The sequence below is a fragment of the Mauremys reevesii genome, linkage group 11 (genome assembly GCF_016161935.1).
Source record: "Mauremys reevesii isolate NIE-2019 linkage group 11, ASM1616193v1, whole genome shotgun sequence".
In the NCBI taxonomy this organism is placed as follows: Eukaryota; Metazoa; Chordata; order Testudines; family Geoemydidae; genus Mauremys; species Mauremys reevesii.
In genome coordinates, this window is record NC_052633.1 from 69,024,954 (window position 1) to 69,047,742 (window position 22,789).

At 41.9% G+C, this 22,789-nt stretch overlaps 2 protein-coding genes across 5 annotated transcripts in view; one reads left to right on the forward strand and one right to left on the reverse strand.

Moving 5' to 3' along the window:
* Nucleotides 1-12,481, reverse strand: part of RALB (RAS like proto-oncogene B) — a 115,839-nt gene extending 103,358 nt beyond the window's left edge. The window contains exons 1-2 of the mRNA XM_039493938.1: nucleotides 12,416-12,481; nucleotides 4,388-4,510 (exon numbers count right to left, since the gene is read on the reverse strand). The gene's annotated coding sequence lies outside the window, so the exon portion shown is untranslated. The remainder of the gene's footprint in view (nucleotides 1-4,387; nucleotides 4,511-12,415) is intronic.
* The window catches only part of LOC120374388 (tip elongation aberrant protein 3-like), a 29,127-nt gene extending 7,623 nt beyond the window's left edge, over nucleotides 1-21,504 (forward strand). For 2 of the 4 annotated variants that reach the window (XM_039493933.1, XM_039493934.1), the window contains exons 2-8: nucleotides 9,067-9,333; nucleotides 10,351-10,430; nucleotides 10,823-10,901; nucleotides 13,091-13,137; nucleotides 13,911-14,031; nucleotides 15,548-15,734; nucleotides 16,404-18,985. In XM_039493933.1, coding sequence (XP_039349867.1) covers nucleotides 9,171-9,333; nucleotides 10,351-10,430; nucleotides 10,823-10,901; nucleotides 13,091-13,137; nucleotides 13,911-14,031; nucleotides 15,548-15,734; nucleotides 16,404-17,109 — 1,383 coding nt within the window. In that variant the 5' untranslated portion in view covers nucleotides 9,067-9,170 and the 3' untranslated portion in view covers nucleotides 17,110-18,985. Of the gene's footprint in view, nucleotides 1-9,066; nucleotides 9,334-10,350; nucleotides 10,431-10,822; nucleotides 10,902-13,090; nucleotides 13,138-13,910; nucleotides 14,032-15,547; nucleotides 15,735-16,403; nucleotides 18,986-19,516 lie in introns of those variants that run through there. The other 2 variants (XM_039493936.1, XM_039493935.1) reach the window with 2 other exon arrangements.
* Nucleotides 21,505-22,789: the final 1,285 nt, after the last annotated feature.

Genomic DNA, 22,789 nt, shown 5'->3' on the forward strand with positions numbered 1-22,789 from the left:
TCTGAGTTAGTGAGAAGTCCAAGGTGGTTTCTCAGCAACCAGTTTGTTTAAGTTTGGCTCAAAGACAGACACTCTCACCTGAAGTACAGCATGCAGGTGGTCATCTGTTAGGAGGTACCGCAGCTTAGACTTATTCTGCTTCATAACGGAGAAAATGTGTTCGCAGATGTATGTGCTGCCAAAAATTGTACACATTCATCTAGCAAATTTGTGCAGATTTTGGAAATGATCATTGGGCAGCAGTGAGGAAAACTCCACCAGCTTCTATTTGTGAAACATGTCTTTTAAATAGGAGTTAAATTGCAGTTCAGTCAATTCCATTTGCAGAGAGACAAGGACATTATCCACGTTAGAAACAAAACAGTTTTCAAACAGACGGATGTCACTTGCGTATGCCTTGAATTTGGAAAATCTGACCTCAAAATTCTCATCCGAGAGGTCTAGTAATTTTACCATTTGGGCACATGGAACCGGAACACTAACCTTTTTTCATCTTGAGTTCTTCATAAGAAGGAAAGTGAGATAGTGTTCCCTTCTCTGAGTGTTGTCACAAGAGTTTCAGTTTTGCCTGAAAGGCTTTCACATCTGAGTACAACTGGGAAACAAGCCTTTCTTTACCTTGCAACTTCAATCTGAGATCGGTCAAATGGCATGTTAAATCTGTTAGAATTGCCAAATCCTACAACCACATTGGATCTGAGTGTTCAGGTACATTTTTAGACTTTTCATTCATGAACATAATGATTTAATTCAGCCAGGTGAAGAGATGTTTGAGCACATTTCCGTGACTAAGCCAACGTACCTCATTATGCTGAATCAGTTTCCTTCAGGAATGCTTGAAAAGAGTAGTGAATCAACCCGTGTGCCCTGATCAAGTTTACAGTGGCCACCACAGTCTTCGTTATATTTTCCAAGTTTAGAACTTTGTCTCACAGAGCAGGTTGGTGATTAATACCATGCAATGCCATTGGCCTTGCAGCATTGCACAAATCAATCTCCTTATGCACCAGCCCAGTCAGTCCAGTCTTGTGGCCTACCATGTTGATTCCAAGACAGACCGACTTCCCTAATAGTGTTGGCAAATCTCCAAAACAAGTCTTCACCTGTAGTTTTCCCATGAAGTGTCTGGAGCGCCGCAAGCTCCTCAGTGATTTGAAATGCCTCGTCTATTCCATGAATGAAAATTAGCAGCTAAGCACCATCAGTAATGTCATTGCTTTCATGCAAAGCCACTGAAAAAAAATCTCAGAATCACAAAGTTGTTCTTTTAAATCTGCACCAATACCATCTTCTTCAAGTAATGATCTGGTGAGACGGACTTACTGCTTCCATAAGTTTCCTTTTGTCAGGACACATTTCCTCCATAGCCACATTCATACCCTTCTTTATGAACTCGGTCAGAAAAAGATTTACACTTAGTAAATACGCAACACAGTAGCTTGCCTTCACTGCTGCTGCATTTTCTTCTTAGCATTTGCTGTAAGCTTCCAACTTCTTTTTTTTCCCCAAAGACGTGATCTTTGCATTTCGGTGTGCACCTTTGTATTCATCATACTTTCCCTGTGTTTCATGTTGTAGTGTCTCTTGATGTTATAGTCCTTCCATACTGCAGCTGTTTCTTTACAAATCAGACCTACTGATTTGTCTTGATGGGGCACAAAAAAGAATTGATTGGTCCACTTACCTTGAAAAACACAACATTCAATGTCCATATTCTGTTTTTTGTTGGAGGCATTTTTGCATCCACCTGTCAAATGTATTGCATCTGGGACAGGCTATAGCTAATCTGCTCATGTCCAAAGGCATCTTCCTGAATTTTTATCGCAACAATCACTAAGGAAGCATTTGTCTGGTTAGCCTAGCTCTGCTCTGCGAACAGAGTTATTATTTACAGGTTTGCGCTTATATGAAACGTGACAACACTTTTTTAAATTAAACCCATTCTTTATCACATTTTCTGATACTTCCTTGTGTAAACTACAATGATGTAAACATGACAACAAAATGCTAATGAATCGATGGTTAGTATATTGTATTGAAGCAAGCTGCGGGCCTTATGAAATGCTCTGGTGGGCTGTGTACGGCCCGCAGGCTGTAGGTTGGGCACCCCTGAAATAGTGCACAAGAAACAAAATTGTAGAAGGCATGAATTCAGTTCAGCCCCCGTTTTCCATTTTTAGCCTTACTTTATTGACCACGTAGGTACTGGGATGTCTTCCTTCCTGAATGTTTGCATTAACATATGGAACAAATGTAGGTCTCATATAGCATTTTTCATCAGTAGATCTCAACACAATTTGCAAAATAGGTAAGTATAACTGTCCCCATTTTAAAGACACGTGAACTGATGCATAGAGAGGCAAAGGGACTTGCCCAAGGTTACCCAAAAGCCAGTAGCCAAGCCAGGAATAGAACTCAGGTCTCCTGAACGCCAATTCAGTGCTTTAGCCAGTAGGCCACATTACACCATAAAACATTATGAACTCTAAACAAGCATCGAGCTGGTTAGTCCTTCAAAGTGAAACCTGCTGGTCTTGCTAGAAAGAAAAGACATGCTCATTCTTAAGCAGCGTCCTTAAACTTTGTGTTCGAGGAGTGTATAAAAATGTTAATAAGGAAACTAGATTGCAATGTAGCTATACAATTCAGCTTACTTGGTATAAAACAGACTAGCACATTCTAATAACCAACTATCAAAATGGCACTTACAGTACTGGTGAGTTTAGTCCAATGGACTGCAGCGGGGTTCTTTAATGGGCAGCACTATGCTCACTAGTATAGTGGTTCAGGGCCCTACACTACACTGCTGGTTTTTGCTGCAAATAGATTATTAAAAAAATCAATACGTAGGCAATAATCTGAGCATGAGCTATTGTGATCTCCAGAGTCCTGGTAATGCCTTATGCTGTGCTGCATAGCTTCACTTTCTGCACCATACTTGTTACAAACTGTATCCTGAACTATTTTACATGTGAAGGTATGGAGAGAGGTCAGTAACGGCAGAGGAAGAGAGAGACTGAGGTATAAGCAAAGGAGGAAACTTTATTTTTTTCTATTTGAAATGTAAGGCAAGATGGACGGTTGGTGTGAGTTGAAGAGCTATAGGAAGGTGGTGACAGGAGCTGCAGAGAAGGAAGCTATTGCGCTAAGAGCGGAGAGATTGTTTGAAGGGGCAAAGAAGAAGGTAGTGCTTAATGAGCAGAGGGAAGGAGCAGAGAGAAGTAAAGATAAATAAGGGCCACGAGGTTTCCTGGAATAAATCCATGGAGGTGTTTTAAAACCAGGACAGCCATTTTTAATGGGTTTTGGAAATGAATAGGGGACCCAATGTTTGAAAAAGTCTGGTTGTACCGTTCCATATGTGTGAGACCCTCTCTGAATGAGGGAGGCTGGCATACAGTGATTAAATACTCAGAACTCTACTAAACAAGAGCTTGGGTTCCAACATGGTAGTGAAATCTGTAGCATTTCAGAGGGGAAAACAAAGAGGGTAGGTTGATTATAGGAGGTTGTAAGAACAAACAAAGGATTAAGCAAGTGGATCATTCCTGACCGCTATTACTCAGCCAGCGTGTTTATGAACATAGAAAGCCGGTCTTACAGGATCCTTCTGTGATCAGGATTTTCTTGTGTATTAAAGAGTTCATTAATCCTTGAATCTAGTGCAGCATCAGTTTTCCTTTTATAACAACATAGGAACAAACGGCAACTTGACAGAGGTCCAAGTTCTTTTGTAGTTTCTGTGTCACTGTATGGCCCTGGTCCTGTAATCAGAGCTATGGGCGCCGACCTGTGTGCCTGTGCAGAGCCTCATTGACTTAAGTATGGCTAAATATGGTTTTAAATCTTAAATCTTTAAAACTTCAGGCACCTGTGTTATACTATGTGGATGAGCACGATAGAAATATCTAAATATAGGTCTGAGAAACTGGCCCTTAGGAATCTAATCACTGTGCTTGCCAAGTGCCATCTTGGCCAGAGCAAGCTCAGTTGACCCTCTGCAGCAATCAAATCCTGTTCTGGAAAGTGGCTTCTAATCAAAGAATATTGTGTGCAACAATGTGTTGCCATTTACGTTGTGTCCTTGTGACCTCACCGGCATGGATGAAACTTCATGTCTATATATGATAATAGTTGAACAGAAAGCTGATATTAAGAGAAGATACCTTGCTTCCCTGGCGCAAAGTATTTTTTTGGAACAGATCCTCATTCCACTTCAAGAGATGGCTCATCCCAAGTTTAGGAGAGAAATAACTCTAAAGAAGAAACTCTTGCAATGTGAGGTAATTTGGATAAATGCATTGCCAGCTTTATCACTGCTCTGATTGAAAGAGGAGTTTAATATGGTTTGTCCTTTGCCATTTAAAAAATATTTTCCCAAACTTACCCGTTATTTTCACTTTGCTTGTTATGGGATTTTCTTGAAGCCTCTGGTAGAACTGTAGCTAATAATACATGAGCCTGTTCCATTATGTTGCCCGTGAAGCAATACTGGATGCCTCTGTTAGTTCTGCAAACAGGAAGATATAAAGAATAAGTCCTATTGCTAAAATGATCTTGAATGATATTACTACAGCTGTATAGTTTGAGTGAGGCTCAAAAACTTAGTAAGCAGGTTTGAAAAACTTACTAAGCACCTATTAGCTAGAGCAGTGTTTCTGTGGCCATCAGGGGCTTTTTTTGTAGCCACATCCTGCTGAGCAGTGATTTGTGGGGGGAGACAAATCAGTGGCCCCTCCCCTGGGGCTGCCAGCAGGAGTTGGGCCCTGCTCCCCTTTGGAGACAAACAGCAGAGGAGCAGGCAGCCAGTGAGTTCCCCACTTTCCAGGGGCAGCGGGGTCAGGCTTCGGCCCTGGGGTGATGAGTGGCAGGCTCCACCACATGGCAGTGGGCTCTGTCCCCAGGCTCACCATGCCTCCCCATCACCCCTGGCCCCCGCTGCCTCCTCCAGCCTTGGGCTGTGGCCGCCGGCAGCAGGCTTTGGCTTCGACCCTGGGCTCACTGCCTCATCCCCCGCATTGCCCCTAGCCCCAGCTGCCTCCCCTGACTCCTCACACACACACACACACACTGCCCCTGGTTTCCCCTCCTTCCTACCCAGGGCTTAATTTGTCCCCTGGCTTCTGGGGCTGAGCAAATCTACTGTGCAAATCTGATATTTGTATGTTGATTAATACCATTTTTCACAGCAGAGTTAGTAGCTAGCTGGGAGGCTGTGAAAAGTTATACTAATAGACGAGTATCACTTTCCACAACAGCAGACTTACTAGCTAGCAAGTCTAAAAAAAGGCAAAAGAAACCACAACAAAAAAGAGAAGAATGTGCAAAGCACCTTATTTGTGCTGCTATTCTGTTTAGGTCCAGTAAAGAATAGAGACAACTTTGCATTATTTTTACTATTGAGTCCGCAAAAAACACTACATAAATGAATTGCAGTGATTTGGACCTGTATACATATTTATTTGCTTTTCCTAAAGTTAAGTAAATATTTTAGGAAAAATTGTCAGAGCGGCCACCAGCAAAAGTTGCTAGCTGTACTCTGAGGCCATCAACATTTTTTTTTGCGAGAACCCTATAGCTAGAGAACTAAATCACTAAGCTAGAAGTAGATATGCAATTCCAGTACCTGCTTTTACTACTGTTTGCTGCCGAGCATGAAACTGATAGGTTTAGTGACAGTTTCACTACTGGACACAGAGTTATGAATACACCTCTACCTCGATATAACGCTGTCCTCGGGAGCCAAAAAATCTTACCGCGTTATATCGAACTTGCTTTGATCCACCAGAGTGGGCAGCCCCACCCACCCGGAGCACTGCTTTACCGCGTTATATCCGAATTCGTGTTATATCGGGTCACGTTATATAGGGGTAGAGGTGTAGTTCCACTGAAAGTTTCCACTCTTGTTAATTTCATTTTGCTGCCGCTCAGTAAAGCTGTGAGCAGCAACAGAGGCAATGGAGCTTTCTGGCTACAGACTCAGATGATGTAATTGCTTTATATGCAAACCTCATTCAGATTTAAATTGCACCTCTGCTCCATTGGGATGCCAAAGTGCTTCATATACTGTACCCGGGAATAGCCCCTCTCACCACTAAGATGCAGCAACTGTTTCACAGCACACAGTAACAGTGTACAATAATAGTGGATAGGAAGTGAAGTATAGCCACAGTCCCTTAAGACTCTAAGGAGGATGTGAGATTAGCAGCATGTACTATTAATAAGAGCTGTCCTTTAGCAAAACACCACTGGTTTTATACCTTTTTTTTTTTTAAACCCTGCCATGATAATTTTCAGGAGCAGAGGTGGTCAGAAATATGGCTAGCATCTTCCTGTCTGCAGGATAGTACAGAATACCTGTGCCCACAGAAGCAGTAGTATAAAAGAGAACTGATAGAGCAATTTTAAAACACAAGGTTATTTATAGCATCCCAACACACATTCAGTTCCTCAAAGTGTGAAGTGATAAATCCAAGAATATCCACAACATAGCAGTAGTTAAAAGTCCAAAAATTATCCACATAAATGAGATTCACCAGGCCCCTACCTACATTTGCGATGGATTCTGCTGTCTTTATCTCTCAACCAAGCAGACATCTCTTCCCTACAACACTACCAAGGAGAAGACTCTATATTTTAAGGATAGGGTGACCAGATGTCCTGATTTTATAGGGACAGTCCCGATTTTTGGGTCTTTTTCTTATATAGGCTCCTATTACCCTCCACCCCTTGTCCTGATTTTTCACATTTGCTGTCTGGTCACCCTATTTAAGGGCCCTTGACTCCTCCCCTTTCTCAACATGCTTTGCCCTGGAGAGTGACAGTCAGACCTTTTCTTCCTCCACTGATAACAGTGGGTGTCCTTCCTTTTTTGCTCTAGGAGCAGGTCTGCGAGCATCATGTCCTGAAATCAAGAGGTTAAAACTTTCCAGAATCTGCTTTCTATTCCTTTGCTTCATCCTTAAACTGAACCATTCTAGTCTTCTAGCACTGAAGACGACAGGTAGCTCTGACCGCCTTTTCTCAGATGTCCAACCTTGGCACCATTAACAAAACATAGATTGGGAGAGCTAGCATCTTATTAACCACTGACTTACTCTTTCCAAAGATTTTTCTTTTTCCATAGTGGCAGCTCACCTCTTTCATAATCCTCTACTTTCCACTTAGATTTAATGTAAACATAAGGACAAACTTTTGCATATGAGTGGGGTTTTTCTTAGTTTTTGGCTTGGCATGTTTATCTTGGCAAACGAAGGGTTTCAGACCCATTCATCTAGTTAGCTTAAGGATATTTCCAGATCCTCAGTCACTGAAGAGAGTGATAACACATCCTCTTTTTTGCTTTGTAAGTATTATCGTCAAAGCAGATGCCCTAAGAGTAGATTTTACTTAGTCCTGCAGCAGGTCAGATGGTTCCCTAGAGCACTAGCTATTTAGTATGCCTGCACACCTCTGACTACTGACTGATATTTTCAAAGGTGCTTTGCCTGCTAGTCTGTAATCTGTAACCTTAGATTTCCACCTTGCCACTTTCTCAATTCTTGTCATTCTGGACTCTGGCCAACACCAAGAGTGTTGAAAAAGGCACAGTCAGTTTCACAATGGTGTGTCTTTTAAACTGAACGGCTGCCACTATTAAAATTATCTGTGCTATCATAAAATAAGCAGCCTTAAGCATTAGCCATGCCCCAACAAGAAAAGGGTTAAACCTTTAAAAAAAAAAAAAAAGGTAGAAGAATGCTCTTGCTGTTGCTGTCTTTGCACTGAATACAGTGACATCTTGTGGCAAATTAGGTTAAAAGGATTATTTTGTTTTCTCCAGGTCTACCTTGACTCCAGATGCCTTTGAGTGTGGCAGTCTAAATTCAGTCTGGGTTACTTCTTGTGCGCCACTTTCATCTCTATATTTTATCCTTCCAATTTGGTATCAGACAGATTACAACAGGATGTAAAACAGACCTAGCCACAGTCCTTGTGGTTTTATTTCTGTAACCTTTCCCAGACTAAGCCCACTGTCTGTTACTGCCCTTTATTTGCAATCTTCCAACCACTTTTCAATTCACAGAAGTCTTAAATTCAAACACTGGTTTTAAAACTTTTTTTCTGGGGACCCAGTTGAAGAAAATTGTTGATGCCTGCGACCCAGCGGAGCTGTGGACTGCGGGAGGGGGCTGTGGACTGAGGCAGAAGATTGGGGTGTGGGCTGCGGGGTGGGGCTGGGAATGAGGGATTCAGGGTGTGGGAGGGGGCTCTGGGCTGGGGCAGGGGGTTGAGGTGCGGGAGGGGGTCAGGGCTCTGTGCTGGGGCCGGGAATGAGGGTTTTTTGTGGGGGCCCTCAGGACTGGGGCAAGGGATTGAGGCGCGGACTTACCTCTGGTGGCTCCCGGTCAGCGGCGCAACCAGGGTGCTAAGGCAGGCTTCCTGCCTCTCCTGGCACCGCAGACCGCACTATGCCCTAGAAGCAGCCAGCAACAGGTCCGGCTCCTAGGCCGAAGTGTGCAAGCGGCTCTGCGTGTCTCTCACCCACAGGCAGGCATCCCCCCCCAGCTCCCATTGGCCGGTTCCCAGCCCATGGGAATGCGGAGCCGGTGCTCCACGCAGAGCCCTGTAGCCCCCCTGCCTGGAAGCTGGAGGCGCAGCACGGTGTCGGAACAGGTAGGCACTAGTCTGCCTTAGCTGGGCAGCACCACCGATGGGACTTTTAACGTTCCAGTCAGCAGTGCTGATCAGAGCCGCTAAGGTCCCTGGTACTGAGCAAGGGGACCCAGTGCCTTACATGCCACGATCCAATAGTGGGTCACAACTCGAACTTTGAAAAACACTGGGTTAGGAAAGGAAGATTTTGTGAGTCAATGTATCAAATGCTTTACTGAAGTCCAAATGTATTATAATCAGTGTATTGCCCCAATTGACCAAAGAAGTGGTGTTGCTGTGGAGTTCATTGACTGACATAATTTAAACAGTGTAAGTTTTGGTGGGACAGGAAGAAATCAGGAACATTTTGTATCATAGGGCTGCATCAAAGTTCTGACACTATGTTAAATTCTCCCTCACTCTCATTCGCAGACCCTACCAAGATGAGATTGGGTCCCTGACTTTTGCGGGGGCTCTCCCTAGTACTGCTGCCCTTTACAGAAGACAATGGATTTGGCAAGAACCCAGATGTAGGGATGAAAAGGAACACTGCAAAGTACCTATGGAAACCTGTACCACAGAGCAAGCCTTTTCCATGCGATCGGTTCAAACATGCCTGCAGCATCTGCAGAGGGTTTGTTTATCTTTACGGGGGTCGGTGCAACAGCAGCCTAAGTGACTTCTGGCGGTACAATATAGGTAAGCCTGTCCCTCCACTGTATGCCTGGATGCAGAGTGACACATGCATCCTTGTGAAATCGGAGCCACTCCATGGCATAAGAAGTCTCTAGGCCACCGGCTCCCAAACTTTAATGGTTCACCTGCTACCTTCTTAAATTGTAAAGTGAATAGATGGAATATCTAGTTCACATTCCACAGTTTGGGAATGGCAGGATTTGCCATATTGATTCATCAAAGCTGGTGTTCTGCTTCTTGCAAGTGCCAGCGCTGAATGGTTGTGACGTAGGTGAAAATCCCATAATGCACCTAGATAAATTATGCAATGGGGTGCACGTATGTTGCTGTTGTCATTACACACTGAAGCATGGGATTTGTTTTCCCTTAGTTATTTTAAGCCAAAAATAATGCTTTCCTTAAAATACTCTGATTCAAGTTACATATGAAAAATACAGATAATGACTGCAACATTTTAGTACAGAAACAGAAATAGCTGGATATTGTAAGGCTGAATTATCAAATTTGCACCTTCCATTACAAAGAAATTAAAACAAAACATTTTTGTGAAATTCATTTAACACCCCAGTGTTTTGTGCTCCCCATTCTGGCCCAGATAGTATCAGTTAACTAGCATGAATCCCAGTGCTATGCTGACATTGATGCTTGTGGGATAGCAAGGCTTTGGTGTACAATATATAAAAAACAGTAACAATTTTAACTCTGTTCAAACCAAGAGAGAAATACAATTGTTTGCCAAATAGAAAAGTACAAACCTATTTTGTGGGAGGAACTAATTCAACCTTCCATGCTAATAGGAAAAAAAATGGAGAATGAACAATCCAGTTAAAGTTGTTTACATTTTCACCTTCCCACAGCAGTCAAGGGGAAAACTGTGTTTGATCCCAATATCAACCGTGTCTAATTTTGGAAGTGTGGGCAGAACCAAAGATGCCTCCTTCAAAGCATCTCATTTTCACCCTACTGCTGACTTCCACGTGGTTTGTGTGTATCCAGTTTAGCTCTCCTTTTGTTTCCTAGCAAGCAACGAATGGGAACAACTGCATTGTTCAGAAGATGGCCCAGAAGAACTGGAAGAACATTCAATGGTGGCTTATCAGGTGAGTTTAGATTAGTCCTGCTCCTAACAGATGTTTTTCTTTGGCGCTTGGCACAAACTGTTGAGGAGTGTTGCTGTGCTCTGTGAAATAGTTGTCACCTTTCCCCCAAGATGTGGCTGCATTTCAGTGGTGATATCTGTATGTCGTTTGTAAAATGTTTTGAGAAAGGTGATAAATAAGAATTACTATATTATCACTGGATGATTTTTTTGCTACCCTCAAATAATAAAAAGATTGCTTAGTGACACTCCTGTTCATTGGTTAAGACTGGCTGTGCATTTTGGGGTTCTTTATTTGGTGATGGGGGCTTTGTCCTTTTAAAATTATTTTTAGATTTTTTGTACTGCACTTGGCCGCCTCCGGGTGATACATGAATATCATTGTGCTTGCAGGGCATCCTCTATATTTTTGGTGGGATGGTGGATTCCGCTTTTACGCAGGCGAAGATCCCTCTCTGGATGTATGACATTGGTATGGAACAAGATAACCAGTTTTCTTCCAAGAGGCAGCAAAACAGGCTTGTTCAAATACACAGTAATTCCACAGAGGGTAATAAATAGTAAGGGCCTAGTTGTGTCCTCTGATGTACATGCTCACATTTCCCTTTGGCTTCATTGGGAGTTTTACACGCAAAACCACAGAGAGAATTTTGTCTTAAAAATTAGGCTGTGAAACTGCCAAACAATCAATTTTTCTTTCCATTGGGAAATATTTTGTAGCAACATTTCTGTACTCAAGGTTTTCAGCATTTTCATTAGACTCCTTACTTTTAGAGTTTTATAAGTTGATCTTTAAAAAGTTCTTTAGCAGTGAAATAGCAGGCTGAGAGATGAGGGGATTTTTTTTCTAAATTATGTCCAATGGTAAAGAAAACTCACAAATGTTTGTCTGTTATGGGAGGAAAATAGTAACGTATTTTGCACTTTGAGAAACATATAGAAAGGCTGGCACTAGGGCCTTGTCTACACTACAGGGGTAAGTCGACCTAAGTTATGCAACTCCAGCTAAGTGAATAACGTAGCTGGAGTCGATGTAGCTTAGGTCAACTTATGGTGGTGTCTACACCGCACTGCGTCGACGGGAGATGCTCTTCTGTCAACTTACTTATGTTTCTCGTTCCGGTGGAGTACCGGAGTCGACGGGAGAGTGATCTGCAGTCGATTTAGCTAGTATTCACTAGACCTGCTAAATCAACCTCCAGTGCATCAATCGCAACCGTGTTGATCCCCGGTAAGTGTAGACATGCCCTAAAAAGATCAAATAAAATAGAAAACTACTTGAGATGAAGAAAAGGGAAAAATGAACGCGGCATTTCTTAAAATTTTTCCTGACCGTCTTTAAAGACCAAATTTTTGTTTGTTTTATCACTGATTTAACTCTAATAAAGGCAATGGGTCATTAATATTATATCCAATAATATTTTATATATTTCCCCTGGGAAATATTACAATATTTAATTTTATATGCTGTTAAATAGTTTACTATTAATATTTCAATGTAACATTACAGAAGTGTATTATATATAGTTTCCCATGAGGTGCAGCATGGTACAGGTGAAAACTGGGAGTGAAGCCTCCTTGCTACTATTCTCTCCTGATTTCACTATGTGATCTTAGGCAAGTTCTTGCCTATCTCTGCCTCAGTTTCCCATCTGTAAAGTAGAAATACTCACTCACCTGGCTGAATTAATCAATGTTGATATCCTCGGATGAAAACTCCTATCGAAGTGTAAAGCATCACATGAAATAGGCTTCCCTGAGTCATAGTACTAAATTGCCCATCAGTACAATTGGACTCTATAGAGTACTAGTTAAAGATTGACTTTTTTTTTTAAATTCCCCTTATTTAAAATATTCACTACCAAGATCTGAAGGTAAATGGAACTTTTGGACATTTAGGCCTGGGCTACACTAGCGGGGGAAGGGGGAGTTCAAACTAAGATACGCAACTTCAGCTACGTGTTGAAGTATCTTAGTTCGACTTACCTGGCCGTCTTCACAGCGGCAAGTCAACTGCCGCAGCTCCCCCGACGACTCCGCTTACTCCTCCTGCTGAAGTGGAGTATGGGCGTCAATTTGGGGATTGATTTATCGTGTCCAGACAAGACGCAATAAATTGATCCCCGATACATTGAACACTACCCACCCATCTGGCGGATAGTATAGACATACCCTAAAACTACATTACAATGTTACAAAAGAAGAGCATTCCCCAGCAGAAAACACAAACTTTTAATGTATAACATACTGAATAGCCGATGGTGATATTTACATTGAGAAACCTTGGTGTAGGAAGTAGGGTGACCAGACAGCAAATGTGAAAAATCAGGACAGGGGGTGGGAAGTAATAGGAGCTTATATAAGAAAAAGTCCCCAAAATTGGGACTGTTCCTATAAAATCGGGGCATCTGGTCAGTAGTAGGAAGTGTACAATACAGTCTAATATTTTCTTAGCTCAGAGAATGAAAAGACAACTAAGATAAAGGCAATTACAATATGCCCTTTGGTAGCTCACAATACTGCTATGTTAGAGTTTCATCCTTGCTATATGGTAAATATACCAGGATGCCACTTTCAAAATTGCTATTCAGATTTTTTTTAAGCAACAGTGTCCTCTTGTGGTCTTAGATATAAACTATACTTTGTTAAAAATCCTTTTAGATTCAGCGAGATGGTCTGAGTGCCGGCACACAGCAGTGGAGATTGAGGTAAGGGGAGCTAGGGAATGAGTGAATCAAATGCATGTTGATTGCTTTAAAATGTGTTCCCCAAAACAGTTCCAGTCTAGACTCCTCAGGGATATGTTGCTGTAAAGTACACTGCTTTCTTTCCCTGCAATTTCAATAGCTGAGGTTTCCCCCATCTGAAAAACCTGGATACTACCTACCTTTGCGAAACACTTTGATCCTAGGATGTAAATGCTGAATGTTATTACCTCTACTGTTCTTTTAACACTTCAGTCAAGAGGGCCAATATTAAGCCTGGGTTGCCAATTTAAAAGAGGCTTATTCTCTTAAAACTAGGATTGTTTAAAAATATTGACAATATTCATAAACCTCCAAGTTTGATATGTGCTGTTTTCACAAAAATCTGGCAATTTTTTCATTTCTTCACTCTAAATTAGAGACTTCTTTGGAAACAAGTGAATCAGTACACACAAACAAAAACCCACTCCTGTTTTTGAATGAAAACCTCAAAATGTAAACATTGACTTTTTGTTCAGCTATGGGATCAGTTTTCACATCAGCACATCTGAAGATTTTAATTTTCATGTTTTAGTGCAAAAATTAATATTTCATAAAATTCCAACCATGGAATCACTCAAATCAAAATTGCTAAGATTTTCACCCAGATATCACTAGATTTTCTTTTCTTAAATTGGGGGCAGAAAGTGGTGCTGAGATAAACCTACATAAATCCAGGATGTCTATGGCAAAGTTTGTTAAAGTGATTTTTCATTTCATTACTAAAATGTTTTCAGAGCATTGCTCCAGCTAACAGAAAGGGCCACAGCGCAGTAGTGTACAATTCCAGCATGTACATCTATGGGGGATACTTCGACATCAAAGGGATTTCACAAGAGTTTTGGGCTTTACATTTTGGTAAGTTAAAACTTCTCTTAAGATCTGATCCAATGCCCAGTGAAGTTAATGGAGAGCCTCCATCATGACTTCAGTGGGATGTGGATCGGCCTCTTAAGAAACCCCTTATCAGCAGGAATTGTATAGAAACCTGTGTAAATCCTCAGATTTTGCTATGGTGGGCAGAATTTAATCCTTCATTTTAATAATTTTTTTCCCCTCACATTCTGATTGCAGAGAAAACCCATTTTAGGCTGGAATTAATGCTAGCAGGGCACCATAGTTCTGAAGGAGTCTGCCTGTTCTGCACTAGTCCTTTGGGCTGAGGTCTCCAACACAATTTCAGAGTCCACTGTACAGAGATCAGCTGATAGCTTTTGCTGTCTACTGTCATATTTTTCAAAGTTTTCAAACAGGATACTAAAAACCTTAAACCTCAGCTACAATGGTGACCTTCCCTAATTCCACGATTCAGTGGTCACTCTCCACTATAACTGCACTCATTCAAACCTCTCATGTAGACTGGGTAAGTTGCAATTTGTATTGGTGCATCTTATCCCTGTTTCAGTGGCTTTGCGTGTCTACATTAGGGGTTTGTAGAGGTGCAGCAATACCAATGGCTTGTTACTGGTGTTAATATCCAGGGCAAGGCCTCAATGCTTGTTAGAAGTGAACCCATCTTTTGAAGGCCTTATCTACATCCCCATAAACATCCACTCTGTAAACAGAATTCAATTCCTGAATTAGAACCCTACTTTTAATCTGCCACTCTTCACTGTAAATTGGTGCTGTTGTAACTGGCTTTTCAACTGGAGTCTTAAACTGCAAAGGAAGACAGCTATTCTCAATTGTGTGTCTCAAAGCTGTTCAACAGACAGGGTCTGCTCTGACAAAGTGTGTTTTACTGCAGAATTTTAAGCATCTCTAATTGCTTGGACTCAGTATAAAATACCACAGGGACCAAAATCCTGCATTGGCAGGGGATGGTTTCCATCTGCATATTTCATCACCAGCCTCTATTATCCTGGTTTGCAAACCAGAAAATCCCAGGCTCAGAGTGACTGAAAGCATGTGTCATCTAATGGCTTGTTCGGAATGAATTGGTGTATCTGTATCATCCTGGGTTCCTCCAACCCATTGCCAGCAGAGGCACTAATGAGTAAGTGTGCATGACGACTGACGTACCCTCTCATCCCTGGAAAGCAAAGCAGTCTTTCCAGGTCAGAGTTGAAGCGCAGAGCAGGGCAGGGCAGTGTTAGGAAGCCTGCAGTACTTGCTCTGTAAATAAATGCCTCCAGCGTTGCCCATCTGGAACTTTCATTAACACTTACACTCCAAAAAATAGTTTTTGGGTTTTTTTAACCACCATACTTTAGATTTCATATATTACCATGGCATCTCAGGCCGGATTAACTTTAAGGAATGGAGAGGAAATGAAACCATTCTCATAGCTACATGTTGCTTTGTTCTTTAAATACGGTTGTTCTCAGTTATCAAACATTCTTGATATCTCTGTAATGTTACCTTCTACTTTCAGATACAGGAAAGTGGTCACAGGTATCTCCACTGTCTTGTGATGCTGGCCCAGGACCCCGGCATGGTCACTCAGCTGTGGTTTACGGCACGGGCATGTACCTGTTTGGAGGACTGATGGGGCTGAGAGAACAGAGGGACCTATGGAAGTGGGACTTTACAAGCCGCAAGTGGTCGACTATCAGAACAAGGTAGACCTCATTCATTGTCATAGTAAATAAATTAGCGAGAGAAGAGTGAGGCCCCACCCATGGCACTGTATCCAGGCAAACGGCGCTTAAAGTAGTGGAAGTATTTGAATCTTTGAAACTTAGACAGAGAACTAAGGAATAGAACACCTGGAACAATTGTTCACCCTTGTAACACACAAGACGATCTTTGCAATTTCTATGATTTCTTAGGGATTTAAGCTAACTGCACTGGATCAGGTTTCACTGTTCCTTGGATTTGAGTTTGAGACAGAGGGAAATAGAGCAAGGGTGGAAAAGGTGTGGCTTCTGGTTGCCCTTATCTTTAATAGGAAGAGGCAGGCTGCAGAGACTACTGGGCCCAGGATGGGATCTTGTGATTTTAATCGAAGTAAAAACTGTCCAGCTTGAGAGGGAGCCCCATCCTGGGACCACGTGTCTCTGTGGCTCACCCTTCCATATCAAAAGATGAAAGTGGCTGCAGTCTGCTGCATTTTATGTCAGGAAAATATCCCCGATCTTTGGGCAAGTTGCCAAGGCAGCTCTTAGCTGGACAAAGTTTTCATGCCCCAGGGCAGGCAGAAGCGTTCTGACCATTCTCATTTCCAACTGAAATAATGAATATTCTTGTTGTTTTTATAAGCACTAAATGTTGCCTGTCCTTGTGTTTAGCCAAGGTCCTCCAAAAGTGGTGGGACACTCTTCTGTGGTCTTTCAAGACTCGATGCTGACTTTTGGCGGAGGGATTTCAAACTCTAGGCCTAACACCAGCTTGTGGAAGTACCATTTCAGTTCCCAGATATGGGAAAAACTGGCTAGTACAACAGAGGTCATTCTTTCTTCTAAAAGGTATCACCGCATCCTGGGAATTGGTGTTGGTTTCCAACTGACGCCAGGTTTCTCTGGGGCATCCCCCATCAATCACTGGTGTCCAAAGGGGAAAGAGCCTCAAAAGTTGGTGGCGGTCTCAAAGCAGAATGCCCATTTTCATGGCTACTTTCGCCAGCAGCCTGCACACCAACCATTCAGCAACGACGGTGGCAATGAGATAGAAATGAAGACCTTTAGCCAGCCTCTGGAGCCATTGGGCTTTTGCTCATTCCAAACCTCTTCAGAGGCAGAACTGTGTGCAGACAAAGCACAGAGCATATTTTCCAAAAATGAGCATTTCTCCCACCTCATCGCTTCCCAAGAACAAGCTCTCACTGCCGCTGAAGTTACAAAAAACAGGAGAGGAACTGACTGTCAGCCTGAGAGACCTACGAGCATGGCAGTTACCAACCATCCTGATATGCTGCTCCTGATTGGGGGCAAGCCCCTGTCCAGTTTCTGTGAAATCTCACTCTGGCAAATGGAGCTGAACAGCATTTACATCTGACATACACATAAGAGAGACATTCCCACCTGCTTCTCAGCAGAACTAACCAGGAAGTATTATATCCAGTGGCCTACTGCACATTCTGGGTGAAAAACAGTCTTCCTAATAACTGACCTGAACTTCTTTTTACAGAGTCTCGGTTCATGCCCTTGGTTTTGTGCGGTGGAGAGATTCCTACCCAGATCCTTGTGGGATCCTCTTTTAACCCAAAATTACAGTAGATCTCCTTGCAACCCTCTCCCTAAGAACAACCTATTGAGCTCCTGATTCCACCCTTCTCTATAGTGGCCTTGTCTTCTGGTCACTTTCTAAGTCTTTTTCAAGTTGGTGGCCAATACTGTGTACAGTCATGGAACCCTTTAGGTTAGAAGGGTCCTCTAAGTGGGTCCTTCTAGGCCTCACAAGCACTATTTGTAGAATAAAATGTGCCAATTCTGCCTTGACTTACACCAAGGCAACCCCATCAACATCAACACAAAGTAAATGGGTCAAAAGTTGGTCCTCTTGATAAATTAAGATTATGGTATTGGTTAATGCACAATTTTGAACACTATTTGGATGTATTTAAACATGCTACCGCCACAATATATTTGATTCATTTAGGGGACAGATTGCAGATGGCAAACACAGGTCAGTGTAGACAAATGTCCGAGAGTCAGACTGGAACAAAGGAAGAACATATTGTGAATGCAGTGTTATGCTGGAAGCTGTATTAATGGCTACCATCATCAGGTCTGTGATCTGTAAACAATCACAGACCAGGTTAAAGCTACTTTCAGGCTAAATGGAAGGAGCAATTAGATCCTTCTTTATGTAGTGATAGCTAGAAGCAATAGGAGAATAGTACATAAGACACTGGACCATATGGTAAAGTCTGAGCAGGTCTGAGGGTTTCCCTAAGGGGCCCTCTTGCAAACACAGAGGCTAAAAGATTATTTGGCAAGCTGTGTATGTGTTCAAAAAGAAAGTGAGGAGAGCCCAGAGAGGGAGAAGTGACAGAGCTTGCTGCAGAGGAAGACTTGGAAATTGTTAATAAAGAAACTGCCTGTTTATCTCTACTGTGTTCAGGGAAACAGGACTTTGTGTTCAGTCTCTGTAATGAAACTAGATTGCACCAAAAAATATTCCTGACTCATATTACCAATTTATCCTTCTAACTGAAACAAACCTCCAGGGTCCTGAATATGGGCTAATTGTCTGGGCCAAGCGGGCAGCAGTATTATGCTATTTAAATGGAAGATTTTGGGGTTTTGGAAATAGAGACAGACCAGCATACAGCAGCCATAAAATGAGCAAATGAGATCTTGAGTTGTATTAACATAGAGACTGACTATAACACCAAAGGAGTTATATTGCTAGGCCCTGGTGGTACTTAGACCCCAGTTGAATACTTAGTGATGTACTGATCACCATGCTGCAGGAAGCATAGGTGGCCATGGAGAAGGTATAACATAGTGCTGCAAGATAGATCCTAGCACCAAGGACATGATCAAAGGCTTGGACATTTTCTTACTGGAAAAAGAGAGAGCTTTTAAGTGAGCTTTTTAGTTCAACAAAACGGAGTGAGAAACTGTTCATGCTGACAGAGCTCAAAAATTAGGGCCAGAGTCAAGGGGAAATGCCACTTCCTTTCTAATTTCTGCTTTAATCCTTCAGCTCTGTCATTTTTAAAAAACTGTTTTCACATGCCTTAAAATAGCAAAGTGCATATCACACATTTCCCTTCTAAAGCGAGTGCAAAGGAAGAAAAAAAAAAAGCCTCTCCATAGAACTCAGTAGTGGCTCTCCAGCAAATGCTGGGAAAAGTTGAAAGGTAAAAGTACTGAATGTACATACACAAGCTACTGCAAACATTTTTTGCTAGATACTGCCATCTCATGGCCTGATCCTGAAGAGTTTGGAGCACACTCAATTGCCACTGAAGGAGATACAGTACCTGGCAAGTTCAGGCTATTTTTCTCAATTTCATGATGTTTTTAATAATGTATTTTTATGACCCAGAATGCGTACCTTGTAATGAAGGCCAAATGTAGCATAAATGAATGAGGTGCAGATATATGGCAAAAGTGTTTGGGCCCTCATTTTATTTAGGATTTATTTTAGTATGTTTAAAAAATCCCCCTCCATCTAGTTTCATTAACTAGATGTATCACTTTTTAAAATACTGTCACAAAACTTCTGCCTTTATTATATCATGTATTTGTCAGCCTAGCCCACAGAGCTATTTGATATTTCCATATAAATTAACTACAGAGTTATTTAACTTAATGGTTAATCTTTAGCTTCTCTTATTACTGAAGTCAAACTTTTAATGATACTGGTAGCAGTGTTATTTTAATACCGGATACTTAATCCAAATACTGGTTTGAGGAGGGTAATAAGTTGAGTAACCATGGAATTATTTCAGATTGCTGTGAAGGCAGCTGAGATGTACATTAATTCCTACATCTGGAAAGGAACAATTCTAACTACACCATCAGAGTACAGGAGAACCTCAGTACTACAGACACCTCGGGAGTGGAAGTTGTTTATAACTCTGAACAAAATGTTATGGTTGTTCTTTCAAAAGTTTACAACTGAACAATGACTTAATACAACTTTGAAACTTTACTATGCAGAAGACAAATGCTGCTTTCCCTTTATTTTTTCAGTAGTTTATGTTTAACAGAATACTGTACTTGCTTTTCATTTTGTCTGCTGTTGCCTGAGTATGTTCTTTCCAAATGAGGCATGTGGTTGAAAGGTCTATTCGTAACTGAAGTTCTACTGTACTAAGCCTGCATTACTTTTCTACGCTCTAATTCATGATTTTCTATAAAGGGTTTTCTAGTCGCAATCACGGACTTATTTTTACACATTATAAACATCAAACAAGGAATTTACCTCTTTTGACACAGACAGGCATGTTTCCAACCACTGATTAGACAGTGGAGGTTCCAGGAGCCTCTAGGATTGCCTAGACCCACAAAACAATCTCAAATCTTCCGTAGAAATGTATATATGCGCTTTTGGTGTGAAGTGACTGGTTACAGTGCAGGCTCTGACTGAACGCAGCTCCCTAACAATTGGGCTCAGTGACATCAGAGTTAAGCATAGGCAGAGCACATCAGATGCATGTTTTTCCCTGGCTTACTGATGGGTCTGTTTTTATGTCAGCTAGAGTTAGCTGTATGGACCATATTGACTTTTATCTTCTCTAGGCTTGATTGGGGAGGGAAGGGGTATGTAGCTGCAAAGGGCAGCCGTAGATCACCCCTAGATGCCAGCAGAGACTGTTCATTCACTGGCTGACTTACTTCTAAATCTTTAAAAACAAATGTGATTTGATACTGGAATGGAGGTTTTGAAATTCAAAGAGATCAGCCTTGTGTGTCACAGTCACTTACAGACAGGAGCTCTCCTCTGCGGGGGCATGAGTGCCTTTTTGCCATGAATGTTTGTATTCCTAGCCTGCTGCCATAGCAAGCTGCAAACAGCTTGAACTGAGCCCTCAGTAAGCAATATTTGCTTTCAGCACTGCATTACTATCAACTGGAGCAGCTTCCATTTCAGTGCTTTAGTAACAGTTACTGTAGTTAATGGCTGCGGTAATGTTTACCAGAAACCTTGAATAGCATCACCCTTCCCCTTGCTTGTTACCTAGTAAGATTTTTAATGAAAATGTTTATTTCTAAAAGGAGAGGAAAAGTTAGCCGACTTGAACAAAACGCTCCATAACCCCGTTACAGCTGCTCGCCCTATCTATATGTGCGTTTGGCAAGGATTCAGGAATTGTCATTACTAACTTGGGCCAGAGTTAAACTAATGACCAAAAGTCATTACCATCTGGTGGCACTGCAGTGTTCTGTGTGAAATAATCAGTGGATTAGCTCCAGTTAGTAGAGATCACCACTATTAGCATCTTTGTTGGCAAGTCGGGTGAAGGGATTCATTTCTCCCCTAGGGCTGCTCACTTAAGCACAGGGAGCAGGCCAGCGTGGCAGAAGCTTGCACTGCTGCCATCTGTCCTGTACCTCTTCACTGCCTAAACATCCTATTTTCCAATGCTTGAAACATTTCATAAGCAGTGCACTCACTTCATACAGTGAAAGGGTATAACCAGGCTATTTGTATTAACCTGTTCTGGAACTGCAAATGTATTGTTACAGCTTGAAAAGTGAGACTATTTTAAAGTCTAGTATATTTATAGAATTAAAATACAAGAACAAATCTGTCCTTATTGATTTAATAACTTATTGTAAGACACAGTAAATCTACATTAGGTCAGAATATTCTGATTCTTTGTTTACCATTGGCTACTCCTGAGCAACAGAAGAAACTGTAAAAGCGGCAAAGAGTTCTTTGGCACCTTATAGACTAACAAACGTATTGGAGCATGAGCTTTCATGGGTGAATACCCACTTCATCGGATGCATGGGCACTACATGCATCCAACGAAGTGTGTATTCACCCACGAAAGCTCATGCTCCAATACATTTGTTAGTCTATAAGGTGCCACAGGACTCTTTGCTGCTGTTACAGATCCAGACTAACACGGCTACCCATCTGATAGAAGAAACTGTGTTTATCAATATCGAGGGCAGGGCAGTTAGCTGCAAAATGGACATTTTATTGTGAACGATGAGACAAAAGTAAATTTACTTTTTCTAATTCAATAAAAGAATGTTAAGTCAACCTGTTTCATGATTTTGTTATAAACTTTAGAAGCAGGTTTGAAAAATATAGTTGAGTTAAAGGACATGGAAACTTTGCAGCTTTTGCTAGAGCTCTTCACTTCCTTCTGATTTAACTCGCTCTTCCCTTTAGTTACATGGCTAAAGGACCATTTTGACCTGCTCAACTCTCACATTTTTCCAGTAAGGGGTAAGGAGAAGCGCCTTCTTGGGAGTCATGTTTTTAAATGGATGTAGCTGTGAAAGGGGGAGAGAGCGCGAGCACAAAATAATCCCATTTATTGACACTTTCCTGAATTTAATTAGCAATAATTGGCCTATGTTTGTTTTTCTACAAACAGGTCTTCCAGCCCCACAAGTCTCCCCCCCTCTTTTTTTTTTTTTTGACATCTCCAATTCTTTACCTCGGGCTATAAAAAAAAAAAGATACTTTATAAACCTCTAAGCTATACATTTAGGGACTGTGATGGGCTGTCTAGCCCACACAAGACTGGAAGGGGTTAAGATGGCCAGGTGGGCTAATTAATTCCACAGGCTGCACCTGGAGGAGCAGCCAGGGAGCAGGGAATTGTTTGGGAGCAGACTCAGTAGGACAGAAACAGGAGGGGCTTGTATAAAGCCCAGGAACTAGCAATAGAAAGGGGCGGCAGAGAAGTAGGCTGCAGTCACTCCCTGGGAAGAGGGAGCTGGGAGGCTGGCGAACCCAGAAAGGTAGGAGAGGCTCAGGGGGAAAGCAGCAAAGCAGGGCCCTGCAGGCCTTGGCTGCTGAAGGAAGGGCATCTGAGCTGGAACCTGGAGCAGAGGCAAGCCCATTTACACACTTAAATAGTCAGTTTTCCACAAGTGTTCTGCCAATAGCTCCCATTAAAACATCTGGCACTTATATCTTACTTAAATTGCATTTTAGTTTTAGTCACAAATGGTCACAGACAAGTCTGTGATGGGGGTCAGAGTCTTAACCTATTTAGCCGAGTATGGGTTAAAAGTCTTTCCATGAACAGAGTATC